At 35.4% G+C, this 21,853-nt stretch overlaps 1 protein-coding gene across 8 annotated transcripts in view; it reads left to right on the top strand.

The window, feature by feature from the left end:
- Positions 1–21,853, top strand: part of ZMYND8 (zinc finger MYND-type containing 8) — a 59,450-nt gene that overhangs the window by 20,856 nt on the left and 16,741 nt on the right. For 5 of the 8 annotated variants that reach the window (XR_005824948.1, XM_040576195.1, XM_040576198.1 and 2 more), the window contains exons 3-12: positions 2,487–2,635; positions 6,197–6,415; positions 7,317–7,430; positions 8,698–8,790; positions 9,958–10,045; positions 10,614–10,669; positions 11,791–11,868; positions 12,268–12,383; positions 13,462–13,943; positions 17,453–17,593. Coding sequence is in view for 7 of the 8 variants with exons in the window: in XM_040576195.1 (XP_040432129.1) it covers positions 2,487–2,635; positions 6,197–6,415; positions 7,317–7,430; positions 8,698–8,790; positions 9,958–10,045; positions 10,614–10,669; positions 11,791–11,868; positions 12,268–12,383; positions 13,462–13,943; positions 17,453–17,593 (1,536 nt within the window). In the remaining variant the exon portion in view is untranslated. The remainder of the gene's footprint in view (positions 1–2,486; positions 2,636–6,196; positions 6,416–7,316; positions 7,431–8,697; positions 8,791–9,957; positions 10,046–10,613; positions 10,670–11,790; positions 11,869–12,267; positions 12,384–13,461; positions 13,944–17,452; positions 17,594–21,853) is intronic. The other 3 variants (XM_040576199.1, XM_040576196.1, XM_040576201.1) reach the window with 1 other exon arrangement.

The raw sequence follows: 21,853 nt of genomic DNA, 5'->3' as shown, positions 1-21,853 counted from the left end.
TCTAGCAGCTCCTCTGGTGAACCTTGTTGTGTCTCAGGCATGATTCACTTCGGAATGGCACCTAAATTGCCCATTTTAGCCCAACTTTGATTTAAGACGATTGGCTAAAAACTGGAGCAGGCCCAGGATATCTGCTCCAGGCAGGTTAGATGGCTGGGAGTGCTAACTACTTGCTATGGTTATGCTGTCAAAAGTGTTCTTCAGTCTTGTGAATGTTTTTGTATATCTTCCTCACACAAGCTTAAATAGATTTTGATAGTAATGCTGATGAGGTTAATACTACCTTTCATTTTGGATGTGAAGAATTACGGAAGTAAAGTGTTATCTAAATACGTTCAGCTCTTTATTACAGCATTCTGGTACCTGTTTGGGGGAGGACTGAGGAGACCATGGGCCTACCTTGTAGCTCAGTGACATTTTCTCATTCAATAAATTTTTAAAATTCAAACTGGGAGGCATTTGTGGGGAAAAAGGTGCTCATTCACTGCCCACGTGGCGTGGTCTAATGCTGTGTTTTTCAGTATTTTTCTGTTTGGGGGAACCTTCAATATTCTTTGGTGGACCTTTTGTGTTTAATTTCAAACTATTGACAACATACATGCTCTGATAAGCTGATAAGTTACTGGCTGTTGTTCTGGTACCTCTGATGTTCATTGGAGACTTCAGGTGAAGTTTCAGTGAGTTCTGCTGGCTTAGCAACCTGATGCAACTGAGCCCATCACTCAGTGAGGCCTGGAAGGAAAGATCACATATCCAGGAGGGAAGGGATAATAGCGTCATCCCAACCAGCGGTTTGATTGACTTTGGCTTCTGTCAAATAGCTGCCAAAAACTACTCTGCCAAAAAAGCTGTCAAGGTGACTTCAGTCCCCAAAGCAGCATTTCCTATTTTCTTCCTTTGTTCTCACCCGTGTAGCTGCTTTGCTGAATGTGTTACATGTATGTGTGGCTGTGCAGTGAGTGGGACCACAGGAAAAAAAAGCTGCAGCCAGAAGTTAGTTTTTAGACAGATTTTATTTCTCAATGGCTTTGCATGCACCCACAGAAACACTTCTACTAGCACAGGTGAGTAGGGAATTGAAAATACGGGAGTGACTTTGGGGAGGTTTCAGTTGTTTCTATTTATTGGAGTGGTGACTTGTGACCCCTTGGGTTTTACCTAACATTTAGTTTTGTTACACACATCAACAACTTAAGAAAAAATGAAACAAATGTTAAAAAAAATCTGTTAAACTTTCACTTGTTTTGTCAAACTTGTTTCACTGAACTATGGTTGTCTATTGCAGTTTTTGTTTTTGAAAAATGTTAGTACTTTGTAATTAACCTGAGCTTTCCGTATTACTTAGGAGTCATTTAAATTTTGTTCTGAGAAAATGAAGTTGCAAATGCTCATATTTTCACCTAGGATATTTCTGATGAGCTTGTCAGTGATGTTATTTTTTATTATTATTATTTTTTTTAAGTGTATTAATAACAATTTAGCGTAATTGGAGGAGTGAAACTGACTAGAAGATATGCAATATATGGGTAGACCTGTGTTTCAGTTTCCTTTCTCTCTCTATGTCTCAAGAATTTTTTTAGTTCGTAGCCACCTGGGCACACACCAGGGCTGCTTAAGTTGCTGCTATTTAATTTAAGCTGCTTGATGAGCTTACACTAAGATAGCAAACCACGACTTAGAGCAGTTGAGACACAGGCACATGTTCCCTTCTGGCCAGCTTTGTTACCTGGAGTAATAACTTTGGGCATAGATTGCAACTGTGACTTATTAAACTGCTCTAGTAATTTGCTTGGTGAATGCAAGAGCTGACTGTGAAGGACACTAAAAAATTGTGTCACTTTCTTTTTGTTACTCTATCTAGCTGTCAAAAGTTACTACTTGAGTGGTAGTCTTGTCTTAATTTTATCTTTTTTACAATTCAATTTAGCATGTACTACAAATGACTTAAGTATTTGAAGCAATATTATTTTCAGACTATCGGACAATTTGATTTTTTCTATTAACACATTTCATTAGGTATATTTAAATATTGGAAATAGGAAGAGTGTCTGACCTTGTCATTTATCACGTTATAAATTCTGTTGTTTATCTTCCTAAATTACAGTGTGAACTTGTCAGAAATTGTTATTTTTATTCTTCTTTTAAGGGGTATTACATAGATTTGCATGGAACAGTGCTCTGTTACACTACAGAATGTAATTGTTGTTACACTTTAAAAGATACTAAAATTTAAAATTAGATGAATGGCCAGAATTCCATGGGGGAAAAAAAAGTGTAATGTTAATCTAAATTAATATATTGAGAATTCACTTAACAGTGGCACAGCTTAGCAAGTCTATGATTCCAGTTTTGTAAGTGACTGGATGAAAGGCAGTTGAGAATTTTTATTCTGTTCAGTGGTGGAGTGTGAATGACAAACTGTATCCTTGTCTGAATGTAGTTCATTAATATGCACTCTTTAACAGTATTGCTTGTATCTGTTATAGATCCTGGCTCTGCCGAACGCACAGCACAAAAAAGGAAGTTTCCCAGCCCTCCACATTCCTCTAATGGCCACTCACCACAAGATGCATCAACAAGTCCTATAAAAAAGAAAAAGAAACCTGGTCTATTGAACAGTAATAATAAAGAGCAGGTAAGAGAAGTCATGGTCTTGTTATGCTAGGATATGAAACAATGAAGGATTTAGAGACAGCTGAACAGATGCCATTTCCTCTTTAGGAAACACAATTTTCGTACTATAAGAAGTATATACTTATTGTTGAATGCAGTGGGTGTAGGAGTTTTTTAAGTTGGATTTGGGTGGCCTTTATTTTTTATTTTGGGGACTTTTTTTTTTTTTTTTTTTTAGAGAGAGAGTACCCGTGTCCTGCTTTTTTATTTCATAAAACTAACAAGACATATAACCAGTAAGTGTTATTTTGAACAAAAGGATTATAAAGGAATATATAAATAATAACAACAACGCTAATAACTCTCGTTAATTTAAACCATTAGAAGAAAGTTTTTGGGGACACGATCTACTAGATTAAGAAAGATACCACAATATCAGTGGGAATCTCTCATCTATTCTCATTTCTACTACCAATTATTAACAAAAATCCAGCTGCTCCCTCGCTTGGTACATGTAGATTCCCTCCCCTTCCTTTAAATTGGCAGACAGTACACTCTGCTATCAAACTAGATGAATCAAAGGGTCGTGCTGGCAGCATTTTTCAGTTTTCATGTTTGAAATGTTATTTTCAGTGTCTTCTGAATACTGAGTTCATAGCGTTTGTTGTAGCTCTTAGAAGAACTCCAGAAGACTTCGAGAAATTCTGATTCAATGTATGATGCAAGTGAAAGAATTATGTGAATTATGTTGAATACCAAATGCTATAAAGCAGCTATATCATCCTGGAAGAGATTACATGAAGGCAATCTTTAGCCCTACTGAAATTATTTCTCATCTAATTTACAGATAACATACCTCTGTGTTGTTCAAAGTCCTTTTGCATGTTAGTACATTTTTGCCAATATCGTGTAAACACAGGATTAAGTTCTGTGGTTTAAAGCATTTTTTCCTCATTAATATCATCCATATTAAACATTAGTGTGGTACAATTGCACTGGTTAAGAAAGAAAATTAAATTCCTGATCACTGCAGTTATTCTGGAACAAAAACTGTGAATAACTCAGGCCAAAGAAGTCTTTCAGTGTTAAGTATATTTTATTGAAGGATAATTGGCAGGTCCCGTAATAGCATGTGTAGGCATTGATGAACTAGTTTACTGTGGCCAATTTGGCTTTTACTGAGCTTCACTGCAGGCTCTTTAAACTCCTCCACATCCTGGACACTTGCTAGGAAAATGTTGAAGAGATGTGAAACTGATGAGAAAACAAAGCTTTTATTTTAAGACTGTTAAAATTTAAACTCCTAAAACATTTTGCTCTGATTAGAACAACTGAAAAGGTCTTTTGATGTAGTTGAGATTTTCTGTCATTTTGTTTTGTTGTTTGGATGTTTTTTGAGTCTTATTCCTTTTTTCTTTTTCTTTTCTTTTTTTTTTTTTTTTGTCCTTAAACTTAGCTCAGGCAAAATAAGCTGATAGATGTCTAAATGATAGGAACATCCTTGATCAGACAACTAATGCCTCCCATTTTCTAGCAGAAATGGACTCTTTTATTTAGATATTAGGAGATCATTTCTCTTTAGTGTCTTACAGATTTTAAATTTTAAAACAGGATCTTTAATTCTTACGATTTTAGTGTGGATATCCACTTGAAAATCAAAGTATGTAATAAATTTTACTGGTAATTTGCTTTGTCTGCAGTTGAAGACAATGCCCCATAGTTGCATCTATGTATAAGTATAGACTATTGAGATTTTGGTCTTATAGCCGCGGTGCATGCAACTGCAAACAAAACATGCTTCTGAATTGTAAACTGCAGCTTTCTCTTTTTCACTCTGTGTTTACACGTGCCTTTCTATCTTGGTTTGAATGGCATAATAATACATTAGAAACATAGGAAAAACCTTTTCTTGTCCCTTTTATTCCACAGGATCTCATAGAACCTTCCATGTAAAAAAACTTGTATTATATGATTAAACATACACAGAGAATGTACAGAAAATAATACCTGGTCCATTTCTGTGGTGGGAGCAAGTATCTTTTCACTAGCTATATTGTCTGTAGAATAGGAAATGAAGACTGCCAAAACATAGAAATTTGAGTGAACCTGTAGGTAGTAGAACACTTTTGGAATTACAGTAACATTCTTTCTTTGCTTAAAATACTATACAGTATTTGATAATTACAGGTAATATCTCTTCTGGTGTATCTTCTGAGATGTAACACCTTTAGCTGGATTGTCATAGAATATCACTTCTGCACCTTGAACATCGTCTGTTCATGAAAATAATTAGACCTTGTCCTTCGTAACTTAATAAATCTAGAAAGATCATAGTCCAAACTGGCATGATAATGGTTTGTGGTTTTTAATATTTGTCCTGTGTGAGTAGTTTTGTACAGGATGCTGCAAAGGTTTGGAACATGCATATTGTTCCACTGTTTTATGAGTCATGTAGGCATGTGGCAGTTTAAGGGCCTAAGAACTTGCGGAGCTGTTAATTGGTATAGGAAGCACACAAAATTACCTGAGAATCAAACAAAATGCTTCTGCAAACTACAAACAGCCAGTTGGATAGTTAAAATAATGTCATGAACAAATGGTTTTATGTCAAACAAAAAAAATTACAGTAAATAGCTTAAAGATAAGATTGTTTCCCTCCATCCCCTGCATCCTCTGCAGCAAACCATGCCTATAATTAATACCAACCAGTAAACTTTAGTTCCTTTGTCATTGATAAACAGTACTTAATTTTCCAATAAATGTTATAATCTCTTCAATCTAATAGACTTTGGGTCTCTTTTGACCCGTTTTGGCTATCCCAGGATCTTCAACAGTTGTGTTTTGGTATCAGCTGTGTCATCTTTGAGCTATTTGAGGCTCAAGTGAAAGTCAAGTTCATGCAGTTTATGAAGTTAACACTGTTTTCTAGTGCAGGCAAACCAGTGGAGATTGTGAGTCTTAAATTCTGATACACAGTTAAATGGTAGATTAAATCTTTTCCAGGGTTCATGCTGCTGTGGCACACCCTGTTAAGGATGTGAATCTGCTCCTGTATCACCCTACTCCGTGGTTCGCCTTATCAATTAAAATCAGCACTGTCTTGCTTGATTTTAAAAAGTTGTGAATTGCTGCAACTTAGGACAGATTTGCATCATGTTCAGCTCCTTGTTTCATGACTAACTTCTTCAGTTGTCCTAGGTTTAGCCACTACTAAATCTCTCTCAATATTTAGCTTCCACAGTCCCACAGAATTCTGAGTTCAGAGGACGTATAACCTCTATAGCTACACTCTTTTCTTGAAGATAAAAGTATTTACTGATATTTGTTGGATTGCATGACCTGCACATTATGTCCTCACTTGCCACAAAAATTTATTTTAGTGTTGAGTGTAATTCAGCATTTGTCATCTGAATGAGAAGTAAACCTTTTTATGAATGATTTTGTGCAATGAAAAGGATATTGTACTTACATAAATGTTAATCAAACTCTGTAGATTTCTGCTTGTTTTATATAATGAATATTATTATTTGAAAAATGCAAATTTGTTTTGAAACCAAACCTGTTTTTCTTGCCTACATTTCAGTCAGAACTAAGACATGGTCCGTTTTACTATATGAAGCAGCCACTCACCACAGACCCTGTTGATGTTGTACCACAGGATGGACGGAATGATTTCTATTGCTGGGTTTGTCATCGGGAAGGCCAAGTCCTCTGCTGTGAACTCTGTCCTCGGGTTTATCATGCTAAGTGTCTGAAACTGACAGCGGAACCAGAGGGGGATTGGTTTTGCCCAGAATGTGAGGTTAGTTTGTTATAAGGAGTGGATTTCTTTCATGTGTGTGAGATAGAAGCAGCTTTTTTACATTCCTGAACGTTTGCTTTATTCCTGTATGACCTCTTGGTAACAGTACCAGAAGAATTTGTACAAAAAAAGGAGGCATCTGTTGCTGCTTCCCCACTTCTCTGTATGTGTTCCTGGATTGTGTTTGCCTTCTTACCATGACTCTTCAACTTCCTTTGTGTTCCCATCTCTAGAGAAGGCCACATTTCAAAGAGTGATCCCTTCATCACACCTCTAATTCTGAAAACATTCTGCATTTTCAACTAGTTTAACTTATGCTTCTTCCTGTGGGCTGATAGCTCTGCAGCAGCGCTCAAAATATTTGCCACTGTAGGGTTTACGTACACAAGTGAATATTATTATTACTACTATTTTTTTTTCTGCAGGGCTAAGGAAGAATTTAACCATTCCTCTCCAATGATTCCTGGGGAGAGAATAATTAGCATCATAGTATCTTCAATGAAAGTAAATTGGTTTATCACATGTTTTTCTTTGGCCACTTATTGTATTAGAGCCCAGGTTAATTTCTCACTTATTCACATTGCTGTGAACTTGCATTGTATTGAAATTATGTATTCCCACATTCACTTTGTGTGATGTAGGAGTTGGATGCAGTTTTCAGTCCTTTCCCTTTTTTAAAATTTTTTTTTCTGTTTTTTTTTTTTTTTTAAACTTTTGTTAATGTATTCAGAATTAAAATTGAGTAAAACAATTATCCGAAATACTTATGCTGCGTCATCAGAAATGTTTTGTTTCATAGGAGGTGGTTATTTTCTTCCATTCAAATGCTGGGATGTTTTAACGGAGGAGAATTCACCTCAAAATGTTTGCTGACAAAATATTTTGTAATCTTAATTTTTAGAAAATCACAGTTGCAGAATGCATAGAAACACAGAGTAAAGCTATGACAATGCTCACCATTGAACAGCTATCATATTTACTGAAGTTTGCACTACAGAAAATGAAACAGCCAGGGGTAAGGAAGATTTTTTTGTATGCTTGGATCGTATCTTTGTCATAATACTGCATTTTGCTTCCTTTTGTTGATCTTGAGCCTAGCATATTTTATTGGACTGTATATGACAGCTTCTGTACTGTCTACCACCTGGTGCAAACAATAGTTAAGACTATATATATGGTTTTGGAGTGCATTTAAAATGTAACTTTTAATGCAACTTCCGGAGATATTTTCAGTACACCTGCTGAAACTACAGTGTGGCTTCCCAGGGGGACTTTGTGTTTTCTCACTCACTGAAAGTGGACGATGCTATTTCTAAGATACAAGGGGAATGACAGGATATGATCTCTTACCAGTCCAGGTACATGGGCAAGATTGTAAGCACAGACACTGTTTGGTAATTCATTATAACCATTGAAAAACTAGCATCTGTCTGTTAGGAGAAATTGTTTTTACCACAAAAATTAGTTGTATCATATACTTGTAAAACACTGAATATTTTTCACTCGGTGTGATGAAAACCTGTGCCATCAACTTGCATGCCAGTTGAGATTGCTGCTCTATGAATTTTTGTCTTGGAGGCAAAATTGTTTCCTCTTGACTTTTACCTTTCTCCACAAGTCTGTCTTAGTCCTCAAAATCAACATGCTTCTAAGTTTCAGATGTTCCAGTCACCGATTCTATGATTCGGTTTCTGGTCACTCTTTCTTTGCTGTGCAAGCTTTATCTAGTTTTCACACATGTGAAGAAAAAAGTAAATCAAAGTAAGATGCTGTGATGAATTGCCATGGCTTGCTTTAACTCTTGTTCCTTTCTTGTACCTGTAAATAAATTAGAGGAGTCTGTCTGCAATGTTACAGTAAAATACGTTGGGAAAACCAGATGTGTGGAATCATGGGCTCTTTGCAACTCTGGTGTCTCTACGATAAGTATTTTAGCAGAACAATAGTGGCACTTTCTGGAAAGGTTACTCTAGTTTTGATACACTTTAGCTCTTGAAGTATTTTTACTCTGGAGTGGTCAATACTCTTCTTTTAGGAGGAGTCATTAGAAGCTTTAAGTGCTGCTTTTCAGAAGCAAAGTGTCAGTTTTTGTTGATATTGAGTCGACAATCAAAGCATTTTGAAAATGCAGCTAGAAAAATAATGTTTAATGAAGGCTATAGAAATATTTTGCCCTTTAGGCATTTTACTAATAACCTGTTGTTTTTGTGCCTGATTAGAAAAATATATATTAATGAAACTGTTCAATATTAAGATGCAGTATGATTTTTTTTTCCTAACAGACAGAGCCATTTCAAAAGCCAGTTTCACTGGATCAACACCCAGATTATGCAGAATATATCTTTCATCCAATGGACCTTTGTACATTAGAGAAGGTTTGTATGAAGCAAGGAGAGGAAGATCCCTTCAGTTTGATTGCTATGGTTAAGATACCTGGAGTGTTTGTTGGGCGGCAGGAAAGAGGTTGTTAGAAATTATTTTATTTTTTTTTTATTGTAGTTTATTTTTGCTTATAAATGCCAGTTCAGTTATAGCTTGAAAATAATCATATGCCCACTGAATGAATCTGCTATTTTGTCTGAACCAGTAGCAAATGCTAAGGAAAAACAGTATGAAAAAGACAAACTTACACTGATGACCTCCTCCTGTACAAATGCATCTAATTCCAGGAATCATCCTGTGGGGAGACTTCGTTAATCAGAGTTTGCATTTGATCGTCATGTTTGTTAGCTATTAATGGATCACCGGTACATTGATTTGTCTTGGGACCATGTGAGTGTGTGACCAGGGGTCATTCCAGACTTATGTACTGATCATTCAACAAATACTATAATCTCCACTGCACCTGAGATGTGGAAGAAAAAGGAAACAGTAAAGAGTTGGATTATGGTAGTTTGATTGTCAATTCAATAATAAGCTAGGTGCTTCACATTATGAAGTTCTTCATTCTCCACTGTGTTAATAAATAGTGGAGCACTGCAGAGCTTTGCTCTGCTACTACTTGGTGAAGAGTCAGCAAGCATTTTCATTCTCTGTGCCCTTACAAGTGGACGTTGATGTCTGTGTTATAAAGGTGTGACAAATCCATGTGACTGATTTTATGTAAATGAATTACTTCACCCAGCTGGTAGGTTGGAGTATCAAACATCCTCTCTTATGTGATCTGGTGAATAATTTTTTTCTGGGCCTTGTAAAAATTAAAAAAAACAAGAGTTCTGTGGAACAGTAACATGCCAGTAGAATAATATTGTTTCAGGAAATTAACAGATGATGTATTTTTTTTTTTCCCTTGGTATTTTTTTTTTAACATTGAAGAATTGAATTTAGTTTTATTAGAATTGATTTAGTTCATATGTTTTCAGGGCAATCAAAAACCAACATGAATTTGATAGATTCTTAAGTATTTAGAATTACAGGTTTTACTGTAAATAAGTAGTTTATTTTATTAATTGTATGACTTATGATAGGAAACTGTTCAGGAAGAAGCTGTCACTTCTTATTCATTACTGTTTCCTGATACATTTTTAATTTTTTCTTTCCAGAATGTTAAAAAGAAAATGTACGGTTGCACTGAAGCATTTTTGGCTGATGCCAAATGGATTTTGCACAACTGCATTATTTACAATGGGGGTAAGTACTTATGTACATGTGTACTTACGTCCTTGAATATGAAACTTTGGATTAGATAAAGTAATAAATCAAGTTGTAGATACGCTTGCAAATGCTGAAAGTATCTTTTCGCTAATTACTGTAGTTCCTAAACACAACAAAATTTTTTAAACAGCTGACATACATATAATTTAGGACCGAATACTGCCTGTGCTGTCACTTGCTCATTCCACCTTAAACTTTTTTCAAATTGACGATACATTGCTTTAGTATTTTGCATGATGCTGTGCTTTATAGGAGACCTAACTGAGGAAATGATGCAACATGTTGGTCGCTTTACAGTGTATCAGCAGTGGGCAGGCTGCAGTTGGCTTAAGGGAACATTTTAAGAGTTTTACTGTATTTGTTGGGAAGATAATTGTTTGCCTAATTCTTTTACAAGTATGTATTTTGTGTATACTGGTTTTGCATTATCTTCTTAGATATTCCCTTTTGTCTTTAATACAGACTTTTAAAACTAAAACCTGTTGATTTTATCACAATTTTAGCATAAGTTTTCTTGGTTAAAGCATTTTTCTTGTTTCCCTAGGAAATCACAAATTGACACAAACAGCAAAAGTCATCATCAAAATCTGTGAGCATGAGGTATGCGTTCCCCAGTTAATTTGATTGTTCTATCTGTATTTTTAAAGCAGAAACACATTCCATTGCTTGTACTTGTGATTGAAATAATGTTTTCTATTGTGTATATTACATAATTCTAGTTTACGTAGGCTTTCTTTTGTTTAGAGATGCATATCCATGGCCTATGGAATGATTTTGAAAACGGCATTGCTAAAGTGTCATCCATTAGGATATTCTCTATATATAATAAAGACTTTCAATGGTGGGTGGTGGGAGAAAGGAGACATATGGAATCTGCACAGACACTTATCTTTCCAAGTGAATGCTTGAGTTGGAAAAAGAGACACAGATTTTCTGATCTATAAATACGTTTTTGTGTGTTTCATTTGCTGTTACTATATGAAAGTCCTGTGAATAAATACAGAAATGGCTGCCTGTGTTTTTAACTGATCATTTGCACTGATTTTATTTCAGTGGCAATTTGTAATGTTTCGCATTACAAAAAATTGTTATTCTAAGTGTAGTATTTTTGAATAGTGTTTCACTGATATAAATTGTCTGATGATCTGACACTTTGTGCCAAGCGTTTTCCTCACCCCCGGGCTGACACAGCAATATGCATGATACGCATTAAATTCTGAGATTGTATCAGTTTTTCACAAAAAAAAATTGCATGTGTAACCTGAGCCTGATTTCTTAAATGTTTTTTGTAATCTGGGTATAAGGAACAAAATATTTTATTTTTTGTTCTGCCTAAATTATTATAAAATGAAATACCCAATTGAAGTTATATTTTTGTGTCTGGTACAAATGATGATAAATAATTCTTTATCACTGGAACAAATACATCAACAAAGCAAGAATGTATTTTTTTTGACTGGAGTAAATGACAGCATAGCACATAATCTGAAGAGACGTGTAAAAATGTGATTAGTTCATTAGCTGGAAATGATACATTACAGGGGTAGAAAAAGATGGGTTTCTGTCAAAATGGTGTTGAGTTCATGACAAGTAAAGGTTGATTTATGACCACAGAATTATGGAAAAATTATGTTAGTAAATTAGGTTAACATTATAATATTTGTTGATCACACTTTAGATGTGTTTACGCTACTAAATAACCGTTTGGTCTTTCTTTTCAGATGAATGAAATTGAAGTGTGTCCGGAATGTTACTTAGCTGCTTGCCAAAAACGAGAGAATTGGTTTTGTGAGCCTTGTGTAAGTTAAGGGTTATGGTAGCCTAGATAACAGATTAAACAAAGTTCTCATTTGACTCTGACTTGTTATCCTCTCACTGTTTTCAACCTGTGGTGGTTACTGAGGAGTTAGTGAGTCAAGGAAAACTGCTCAAGTTTACTGAACCACTGGCTTGTGGTTGTGCATCATGCAAATCATGGTCCTCGTGGAAACACAAGCCCATTTCAAGATGTTTAGCTGTCAGATTGCATACTTTCAGTGAGAAATATCAGCATGTCAGAATGTCAGCAAGCAGTTTGCAGCCTCTCAGTCCACAAATACAGGATATTTGCTCATGGGTCATCTGTGGTACTTGCACTTAGAGTTTTGAAGGTAATACTGCTTGTATCTTCTTAATGTATGTTTTACATCTTCCTCTAGAGCAATCCTCATCCTTTGGTCTGGGCTAAACTCAAAGGCTTTCCATTCTGGCCTGCTAAAGCACTGAGGGATAAAGATGGGCAAGTTGATGCCCGTTTCTTTGGCCAACATGACAGGTGAGAATTTAACCAAAGGATGTTTTTGGCTGTAGTTAAAAAATGCATATTGTAATTTTGTGCTCTCAGAGTTTTTGGATTCTGTTTTTTTGAAACTTGACCCTGACAAGCTATAAAATACTGTAGCCTATACGTTTTTGTAGAATGCAAGTCGTGTTTGTAAGACTAACACCTACATAATCTCACTGAGTATGCACGTTAATTCCTGTGACTGTGATTTTGTACTGCAAAGAACTACAGTTCTTAAGGGTCGAACCAAGTATTGTATAAACACTATGGGAATGAACATGCAACTGTAGATTTAAAAAATGGACAAAAATTATCTGTGTTGAAAATGCCAGTTTTGCTCTGAAAGGTATTAATTATTCTGTACCTGTGAACCCTCAGCTTAGATGGAGAAAGCCGTGGTAAAGACTAGTTGATTTATAATGAATTAAAAATACAAATCCATATAGTTATAAAAACATGTGCTTTAAAACTGTACAGGGCCATGAAACTATTAAGTCAAAGTTTCCTGAGCTTCCTTGGAAAGCAAAGTTTTAGAGTCTGGCTCATTTCATGATGAATAAAATCTTTCCAGTACTTGTTGGAGAGAAGCAATTTTTCCTCGCGTTGGGGAGTTTGATTGCCCTTACATTAGGTGTAAAAATAGATTGTTATATATTTAAGAATGTTATTTTGAAATCTTTTTTTTTTCTTGAACTGTGTTTTTCTGTTTCTCTGCTAACTATGAGCAATGGAAAGATTGTTTAGTAACGGTCATCTTACAGTTCCATAGACTATTTTGGTTAAGTATGTTTCATCATACTTGACCAATGTTTATTCCTGTTTTATGTGTTACTGGGGAAGTGTAAAATAAGCTAGGAATAATCTAAGACAAGCAATTACTTATATACCGCAGCTTAAGCACTGAACTGTTAAAAGAAGGTGGAGGTAGTCCTTTGAAATTATCTGAGATGTGCATATCTTTATGATTAGGATAAAATAAATCAAAATTTGAAAAAAAAAAAAAAAAAGTTGCCAAGTCAATTCACAGTGTGAAATGTAGTCATATCATCTTTTTTTTTTTTATTTATAGGGCCTGGGTTCCAATAAATAATTGCTACCTCATGTCAAAAGAAATTCCTTTTTCTGTGAAAAAGACTAAAAGCATCTTCAATAGTGCAATGCAAGAAATGGAGGTTTATGTTGATAACATTCGCAGAAAGTTTGGAGTATTTAATTATGCACCTTTCCGGACACCATATACTCCCAACAATCAATACCAAATGTTGTTAGATCCTGCAAACCCAACTGCTGGAACTGCAAAGACAGACAAACAGGAGAAAATCAAACTGAACTTTGATATGACAGCATCGCCCAAGATTCTAATGAGCAAGCCTATGTTGAGCAGTAGTACTGGTCGTAGGATTTCGTTGACAGATATGCCACGGTCACCAATGAGTACAAACTCATCAGTGCACACTGGATCTGATGTTGAACAGGACGCAGAGAAAAAAGCAACTTCCAGTCATTTTAGTGCAAGCGAAGAATCCATGGACTTTACAGAGAAAAATACAGGTAAAAAAAAAAGAAGGAGGTACAAGACTTCTGCATTTGTTTAATTTACTAGTTAGAATTGTTATGATTAGGAGATATTCTATTTAAAAATTGATAGCTCTTTTTCAAGGTGTTCATTAGTGTTCCTCAACTGAGTAGCTAAAATATGATAAAATTACAGTTGTACAGGCAGAGTAGTTAAACAGAAATAGGAGCAGTGAGTACAGAATTTGGACTTCGCAGACTTACAATGTAGTGAAAGACGAAATGGTAGCTAATTCTGTGTTGCTCAGGCAAACCATCCATCAAATTAAGATCACCACTATCTGACACCCCCCCCAATATGATATGTTATTTAATATTAGTGTCCATTAAACTGCTTTTGTTGAAAGAATTTCTTTGCAAAAAAAATCAATATGTTCCATTTCTGTTTTTTTTTAAACTTTTGATAATGCTTTTAAAATTGATTGGAGATAAACTTCTAGCAGTCCTGTTTAGTGGATAGCTTAGCTGCAAATAATTCCTTCAGACTTATCATACAATTCTGCATTTTTTGTCACATATTTTGGAGCAATAGAAAAATTCCAAATTGCTAATGGATTTGGTAAAGTTTTTGGCAGGGTCTAATTTTTCAGATTCCTTTTTAAAGAGGTTTTTTTTTTCTGATAGTGTCTGATAAAGTCTGATAAAGTCAAGTAAAAACTTGTAAAAACTTTGAAGCTTTTCAAGTTTCTTGATCTTGAAAACTGAAAAATAAGGGAAGTTCTAAAAGCTACATATAAAGGATGGGTGAAGATATATAAGAAATTGGAGACTGGAAAAAATGGTTGAAGTGGCATGATAACAGTGAAGTTTCCTAAATTTTATTTAGTTTTGATATGATCAATATCATAGATTTTTTAATGTTAGACTTGAAATTGTAACCCAAATGAAGCATTAAGTTTAGGAAAAGCTTTCATATAAATTTTTCTTCTTCCTTTCTCTCAAGATTCACATACATTTTTTACACAATTTTTACATAAATCTTGAGAGAAAGCTTGTTTCCTTGTAAATTTTTATTTTAGATGATCTGATATTAAAAATAACATTACAGGAAGCTGTAGAAGGCTCCTTCAAACACGTGCATGTAGCTTATTATGGAGGTGCAGTTGTGCAATAGAAACGCTTATTCCTTTGTTCTGCAGTGTGTGTACTGTCAAATAATTTCTTAAACAGACAAACATGAAGGCCAAATGGACAGTAGATCAGACAGGTAGTGGTTTGGGAATCTTACTCGTCTTAGCCCATAAAAGCTAGGCTGTGAAATGACATTTGGGTACACGTTACCTTGTGATGGGATCCTGTACATCTTATGAAAGTGATGATAAAGTAACTGATGAGTTTAAGTGTATGAAAAGATATGGACATTTCAATAGACAATAACATATCAAAAGAAGTAATTCATTTTATAGATCAGTTATCATGTATGTGTGTTTGTACATCTTTCACACACGAGGTGTAGCTTACAGGTACTGTTTCCTGTCTTAGGATGTAGAGTTTTAATTATACCACACTATTATTTCTTCATAATAGTGTCAATAATTACGGGAAATCACATTAAAGCTGTTTTATCAGATAAAGATAATAGATGACGACAGATGTTCTCCTATTACTCAGGATTCCTGGTTATCATGGTATTTCTTGGGATTTTTTTAAGTTTTCCTCGCACCTTACAGATCCTGTCTTACAGTGTGCAGAAATACCAGATTTGACTTAACAGCTGGCAGCTGGCCTTGGATGATCTTTGAAGGTTCCTGCCAGCTGAACTGTTCTGTTATGTTTTAGTCTATTCTAAAGTAGTATAGTCACTTTCCCACCTGACATTTCTACCAGTATATTATTACAAATGCCAATTTTTGTAATATTTACTTCATGTATAAACTTAGATGACCTATTACTGGAACCTGTGTGTTTTGATTAAAATGTAAATGAAATTACTTGTTTGCTGTAAAGGAAAAAAAAAATCCTAGTAGTAGGACTGCACTATCCTTAAACAGGAATGTTTTTATTTGTATGCCACTCATAGGGATGTTTCCTTTGCATCTTTTGAGTGATGGAGTGATGTGAAGGAAATAACTTGGAATGATATCCTGGGCTGTATCACAAGAAGTGCAGGTAGCAGGTCAAGGGAGGAGGTCCTTCCCCTCCACTCCACACCGGCAGCGCTGCGTTCAGCTCTGAGGCCCCCAGCACAAGAAGGACATGGAGCTGTTGGAGCATGTCCGGAGGAGGCCAAGAGGATGGTCAGGGGGCTGGAGCAGCTCTGCTGTGAAGATGGGCTGAGAGAACTGGGGGTGTTCAGCCTGGAGAAGAGAAGGCTCCAGGGAGACCTTATGGTGGCCTTCCAATGCCTAAAGGGGGCTATAGGAAAGATGAGGAGAGACTTTATAAGGCACTACAGTGATAGGACAAGGAATAACTGTTTTAAACTGAAAGAGGGTAGATTTAGATTAGATATAAGATTTAGATTAGATATAAGAAACAAATCTTTTACTATGGGGATGGTGAGGCCCTGGCACAGGCTGCCCTGAGAAGCTGTGGATGCTCCATCCCTGGAAGTGTTCGAGGCCAGCTGGATGGGGCTTTGGGCAATCTGGGCTGGTGGGAGATGTCCCTGCCCATGGCAGGGGGTTGGAACTAGGGGTGATCTTTAACGTCCCTTCCAACCCAAACCATTCTATGATTCTATGAAAGAGTTCCTGAAACAGCAGATATCACTACCTTTTAGGAATCTGAAAAAATATATAGACAGTCTTTTAGGCACTGGGGAACACAAATTGTTCAGCAGTGAGTTTAGAATGATAGCATCAGAGCATTAAGCAGAGATTTAATGGACAACTCTTGCTGACAGGAGTTAGACTTTCTTTTCATGTAATGGCCTACAGATGTTTCCCTTTCTAGACAGATTGGGTGTTTCCAGAAGTTTGTTTTTGAAACATGACTTTGCATACATTTTGAGGGATCAGAGCACAGAATTTTGCCAAACTGTGTTAGAATATCCTAGTACCTTATCTATGAGATTTCATCAGTAATCTCCAACTGCACTGACTAAATTTAGTATGATTTGTGTTTTTAATTCTCTACTAATATATCTAGAAAATGGGCTAGTTTTACTTTTTTGAAGTGTTTACCTGCGTACATGCAATTAAATAGATAGCAGTTTAGTGTCAGAGTTTGTTTACATTTAAAATAACCAAATCTCGAAAGCTAGAAACTTCACTGAAAACTGAGTTGTTTTGAGGGTAAACATTCATTTGGCCTGAATAGAATTAATAGCTGTAGTAACATGATTTTCCTTATAGTTTCTTTTTTATTAAACTAAAGCATAAGAGACAGTTGTAAGTTACAGTTGAGGTATGACATGATGTTGAAATTATTAAACAAAAATCCTTTCCCTTCTTTTGAAGGTTTAAAAGCTGTTTTGTCCCAGTGAGTATGGCTTTATTGTGATTATTTTTAAATCTTTCTGTATTAATTTTGTACTTTTTCAGCTTCTCCAGCACCAACAAGAGCAGGTCAAGCAGGGAGCTTGTCAGGCAGTCCCAAACCCTTCTCTCCTCAAGCGTCAACACCAATTTCTGCTAAGCAAGAAAGAACTTCCACTCCGGGAAGCATTCTGAATCTTAATCTTGGTTAGTCTTGACCTTTGAAAGTCTAATTCTGTTACAGCTGAGTAAATTACAGTGGTGTTAATGTGAGAGAATACGAACAAACTTGATTTAATGTAGCTTTAAATGAACAAAGGGCTTTACATGTGGGACTTGTATAATTGTTTCATCAAATAAGCTGTTCTTTTTTGTTTTATAAATGGAATTAAAGTTCCTGTTATCATTTCTTTGTTTTGATGGAAGGAAGTAGTTGAGATCATTTTTGGCTAACCTGTACAAATGAATGTTACTAAACAGTAGGTAAGTTTCTAAAGCTTGTAATTATATGAATATTGCCATTCTTCACCCCTCAGTCTCTTGTGTGAGCTGCTGGTAAAGTTTTCCTGTGTTTTTTAGGGTTTAGGATTTATTAGGGTTTCTCTTTTGCTACCTTCATGTCACCTCTTCGCTAGCCATCCACATCTAGGAAGATAGATGGAGGAAAGGAATTAGCAGACATGTTGAAAATCCCTAAATTTTAGATTCTGGAATTTTGAAAGATGAAGTAGGAAAGTACTACTTTGGTAAAATAGTTCCGAAAGCCATAGAGACATAAATCAGTTTCTTCAGTCATGCTTTGCTCCCAAGAGTATTCTGCTTCAGTTCTGGCCACTTTTTTCATCCCCATGATATTACATGGAGAGACAGGATTCTTCCTCTTGGTCTTTGCCAAATACTTCAAGAAGGCTTGATCACAGCAAGCAGAATTTGAAATGCTTCAAATTCCAAATTCCAGTGAGCTAAATGTAATTGTAGATACAAGCTTATAGTGTACTTTTTAGTGTGAATCTATCTGTGTGGACATAACCATTACTTACTTTTGCTGCACTGCAGCTGTTTGTTGTCTTATCTGAAAAAAAATTATGCATTTGGGAAAAAAATGTTAAGAAACATTTTTATACTGAAATTGTTTGAGCCACAGGTGGGAGACATTAGTTGGAGCTTAGAGTATTTTGAATACATAGGGTGGAACTGAAAATCTGTTGTTGTTGTCCACAAGCAATACCATAAAAGAACAGCTAGTATACTTTTAGGTAGAATATCAAATATTTCTTCAGCTTTAGGGGAATTTCCTTTGCTATATATGCTGTTTGGTGCTAGGCATGGAAAGGGCACTTCTTCATTTGTTTGTGTCAGCTATACCTGACATGGCTTCATCTGGGAATCCCGTGGCTTTCAGATAAGATTAATTGCGTGAAAAGGGATTCTTTGAAAAAACAAAAGTGAAAGTACGGAAAACAGAAACTTGTACCTTAAGCAGCCAGCTTAAGGGCTGTGTGATCATCCTACAGCAATATTTCAGCAATAAGGAAAGACAAATATTGGAAATGAGCCATCAGTTCTTCCTGGTAGACTGGCTAAAGGGAAAAGTGCAGGTGTGAATGATCAAGCTATACACAGATTGCTTGGAAGAATGTGCTAATTCCAGGTTTATATATATACACGCCTGTCCTTGTGTAATAGAGTCAGAAAAGATGGAGTAAAACTTTGACCCAATAAGGAGTTAAATTTTTCAGATGAGTGATGAGAAAAACTTACTTGTTTTCTTTTTACTAATACCTCAGAATTAATGAGACAAATTGGAAAAACAGATCTTCTCAGTGAGACCTCCTTCTGGGCTAGATAAGTTTGGATTGTGACCCTTCTTCCATATTAAGATATAGAGTTCGCTGGGTAGATGATATAGTGTTTCTTGTCTTTATCTTTCCCCTTTTGGCCATCTTTTCTTCTATTCATATCCTGCCATGTAGTGATGGTAACTCTGTATTTATCAAATCCTAGAGCAAAGCTTTCTATAATTTTTTTCTTTTATTTATATACATACTATATACATATATATGGCAAAATTAAAAAAAAATCAACACTCAAATTCTTTCGATGAAAATGAAAAAGGTTTGTGAGTGCTGATTTCTTTTGAAATTCTATCCTTATCATGCCTGAAAGGAAACTGCAGGTCTTAAAAGCTAACTGTAAACAAAACACCTTATTGTAAAACCGTAAGATGTAAGCTGGCAATGCTCCAGTAAAATCATGATTCCAAACTACACTAAGGAAAAGGAGTAAGTCCCATACTTCATTTCTGACACAAAGTTATTTAATCTGTCCTTGGAAATTGATGAGGGAAATTCCACATTATTCCTGGTTAAACTTTTTGATAGTTTCATCACTCTTTCAACCTCACATGAATATCCAATCTAAATAATGTTTGCTGGAAATACAGCACACTCTTCTTGTCTGTTCCTGACCATGGAGAACAATGATCGCTTTCAACTTTTAGGCAGCTTTCTCTGCTTTAAGGAGAAAGGCTGTTAATATTTTTTTCATGTTTCATCTCTCCAAAGTGAATTTTCCCCCTTACATAATATTTTCTAAATTGATTTTCTCTCTCTCCTATGAACCATCTCTTGTTTGCACGCAATTTTTTCCCTGTGTGTTTATATTTATTTTTATTTTTAAGTGCTCCAAATGGAATGTTGTGTTACAATTCATGTTTTGCGTAACTCAGTGAACCAGTCTTTAATTCAGGAAGTGTTAGGAAGAGTTTCTTATGACATTTCTGATGTATCGCTTCTCCAGTAGCATCACATTGAGTCATATTTACTATACAGCAGTCAGCTCTTTTTTTTCCTCTATTCTTCTTTAGCCAGATACTCCTCATTTTATAAATGGGTCTTTGACACCTCCCCCTCTTCTTAAGTGCAGAGTGCAGAATAACATTTAAGTTCTCAGCACTTACAGAGCTGTAGCTTAATAGCAATTAGAACTATTAATTCAGCTTCTTTGATTCAGAAACACTCTGCAGTTTAAAAACATTTTGAACTGTGACCCCTTTCCTAAAAAAAGGCAGCCTTCATTTCTGTCATCTATGGATAAATTACTGTCATCACAGTAATTAAGGAAAATGTTGACTAGAACTGAGTTTTAGAATAGAGTGTTTTGATGTTTGAGGTGAAGTACCTTCCTATAACAACACGCCTACCTGGTGATAATGAGATCTCCTTTCCTTCATTTGCTTCTGGGAATGTCAAAATAAGAGCGAAGCTCCAAAGTTGGTATTTTTCACAGGTGCTGTCTACCATATGTCCAGTTAATTTCTTTTTTAGGAGGATGTATGAATTAGTTCAAAATCGGCTAGGGACTTAAACTCTAATTAAACAGTGCATTTTTTGTAGCTTGATAGGGAAAATAATTTTTTTGTGTTCCTTTGCTATAGTATCATATCGTTCCATTCCATGAAAGCAACTCAGCGATAGGACATCCTTTTAATATTGAGATAATGTCTCCCCTGCATATTCATACAGCATGTAAGAACAAAACATGAGACTGAAGGGTGTTACTCTGCTGTTATCTACAATAGCAATAGGGGAAAAAAAAAACACCTGTTTCTTTCATAAGCACTGGAGCTAGATGCCTTATTTGTTTTGTCATTGTGGATGACATCCATTCAAAGCTCTTCTGTGTGATGAAGTATCTTGAATTGCAGTTTCGGAAAATTAACAGTATTTCTTTCATCACAGAAAAATTAACTTTTACAAATAGCTTGTCTTTCCAACCTAAAAATCAATGCAACTGTAATTCGTATGTTTGCAAAGAGCTACCTGTCATCAGTTAAGACAGAAGTTAGGCTGAAATCTCATTTTATTTCAGCCCCTCTGGGGTAGATTATGGAAAGCCAGAGGAGTTTAATTAAGCTGTGACTTGTGATTGTGATTTTACTTAACTTCTTTGGTAGTCTGCTTTTTGTCATTCACTTTCTGTCCCAGTTTTTTGTAGTGGTGACAAAAAAAAGAGACTGTTTAATGAGATCTTTTTGGCTGTGAAGACCTTGAATGAAATTCTCTACTAAGCACGAAATAACTGTTACTGCTGTGGAATTAGAGTGGATTGGATTTAACTAACTCTCAGTTAGCTAAAGAGCATTGTGGGGGGAAAAATAGTCTGTTATTTCCTTCATCATGCTATATATGGAACCTAAATTTCCATAGTTCTTAGCTGTCACTGGGCAACTGTGAGAAAAAATATCTGTGTTTTACCGAATTTAGATGGAAAACATTTTGTGAAGGAAAAGAGATTCAAGGTAATCATTTCCATGTTGATACTTGAAGGATAAAAAATGTGTGATTATACCTCAAAAGACCTCACAGAAGTTGACAGTAATTTTATTAATTTACTAATCTGTTTTGTTCAGTCTTTCTTATTCATGTGCTCTTTTTGAATTATGTTTTTTTAGCTTAAATCTCACAG

Source organism: Cygnus olor, chromosome 16, assembly GCF_009769625.2.
Source record: "Cygnus olor isolate bCygOlo1 chromosome 16, bCygOlo1.pri.v2, whole genome shotgun sequence".
Lineage (NCBI taxonomy): Eukaryota > Metazoa > Chordata > Aves > Anseriformes > Anatidae > Cygnus > Cygnus olor.
The sequence above is the reverse complement of the archived record's forward strand: the minus strand, read 5'-3'. Positions and strand labels throughout refer to the sequence as shown.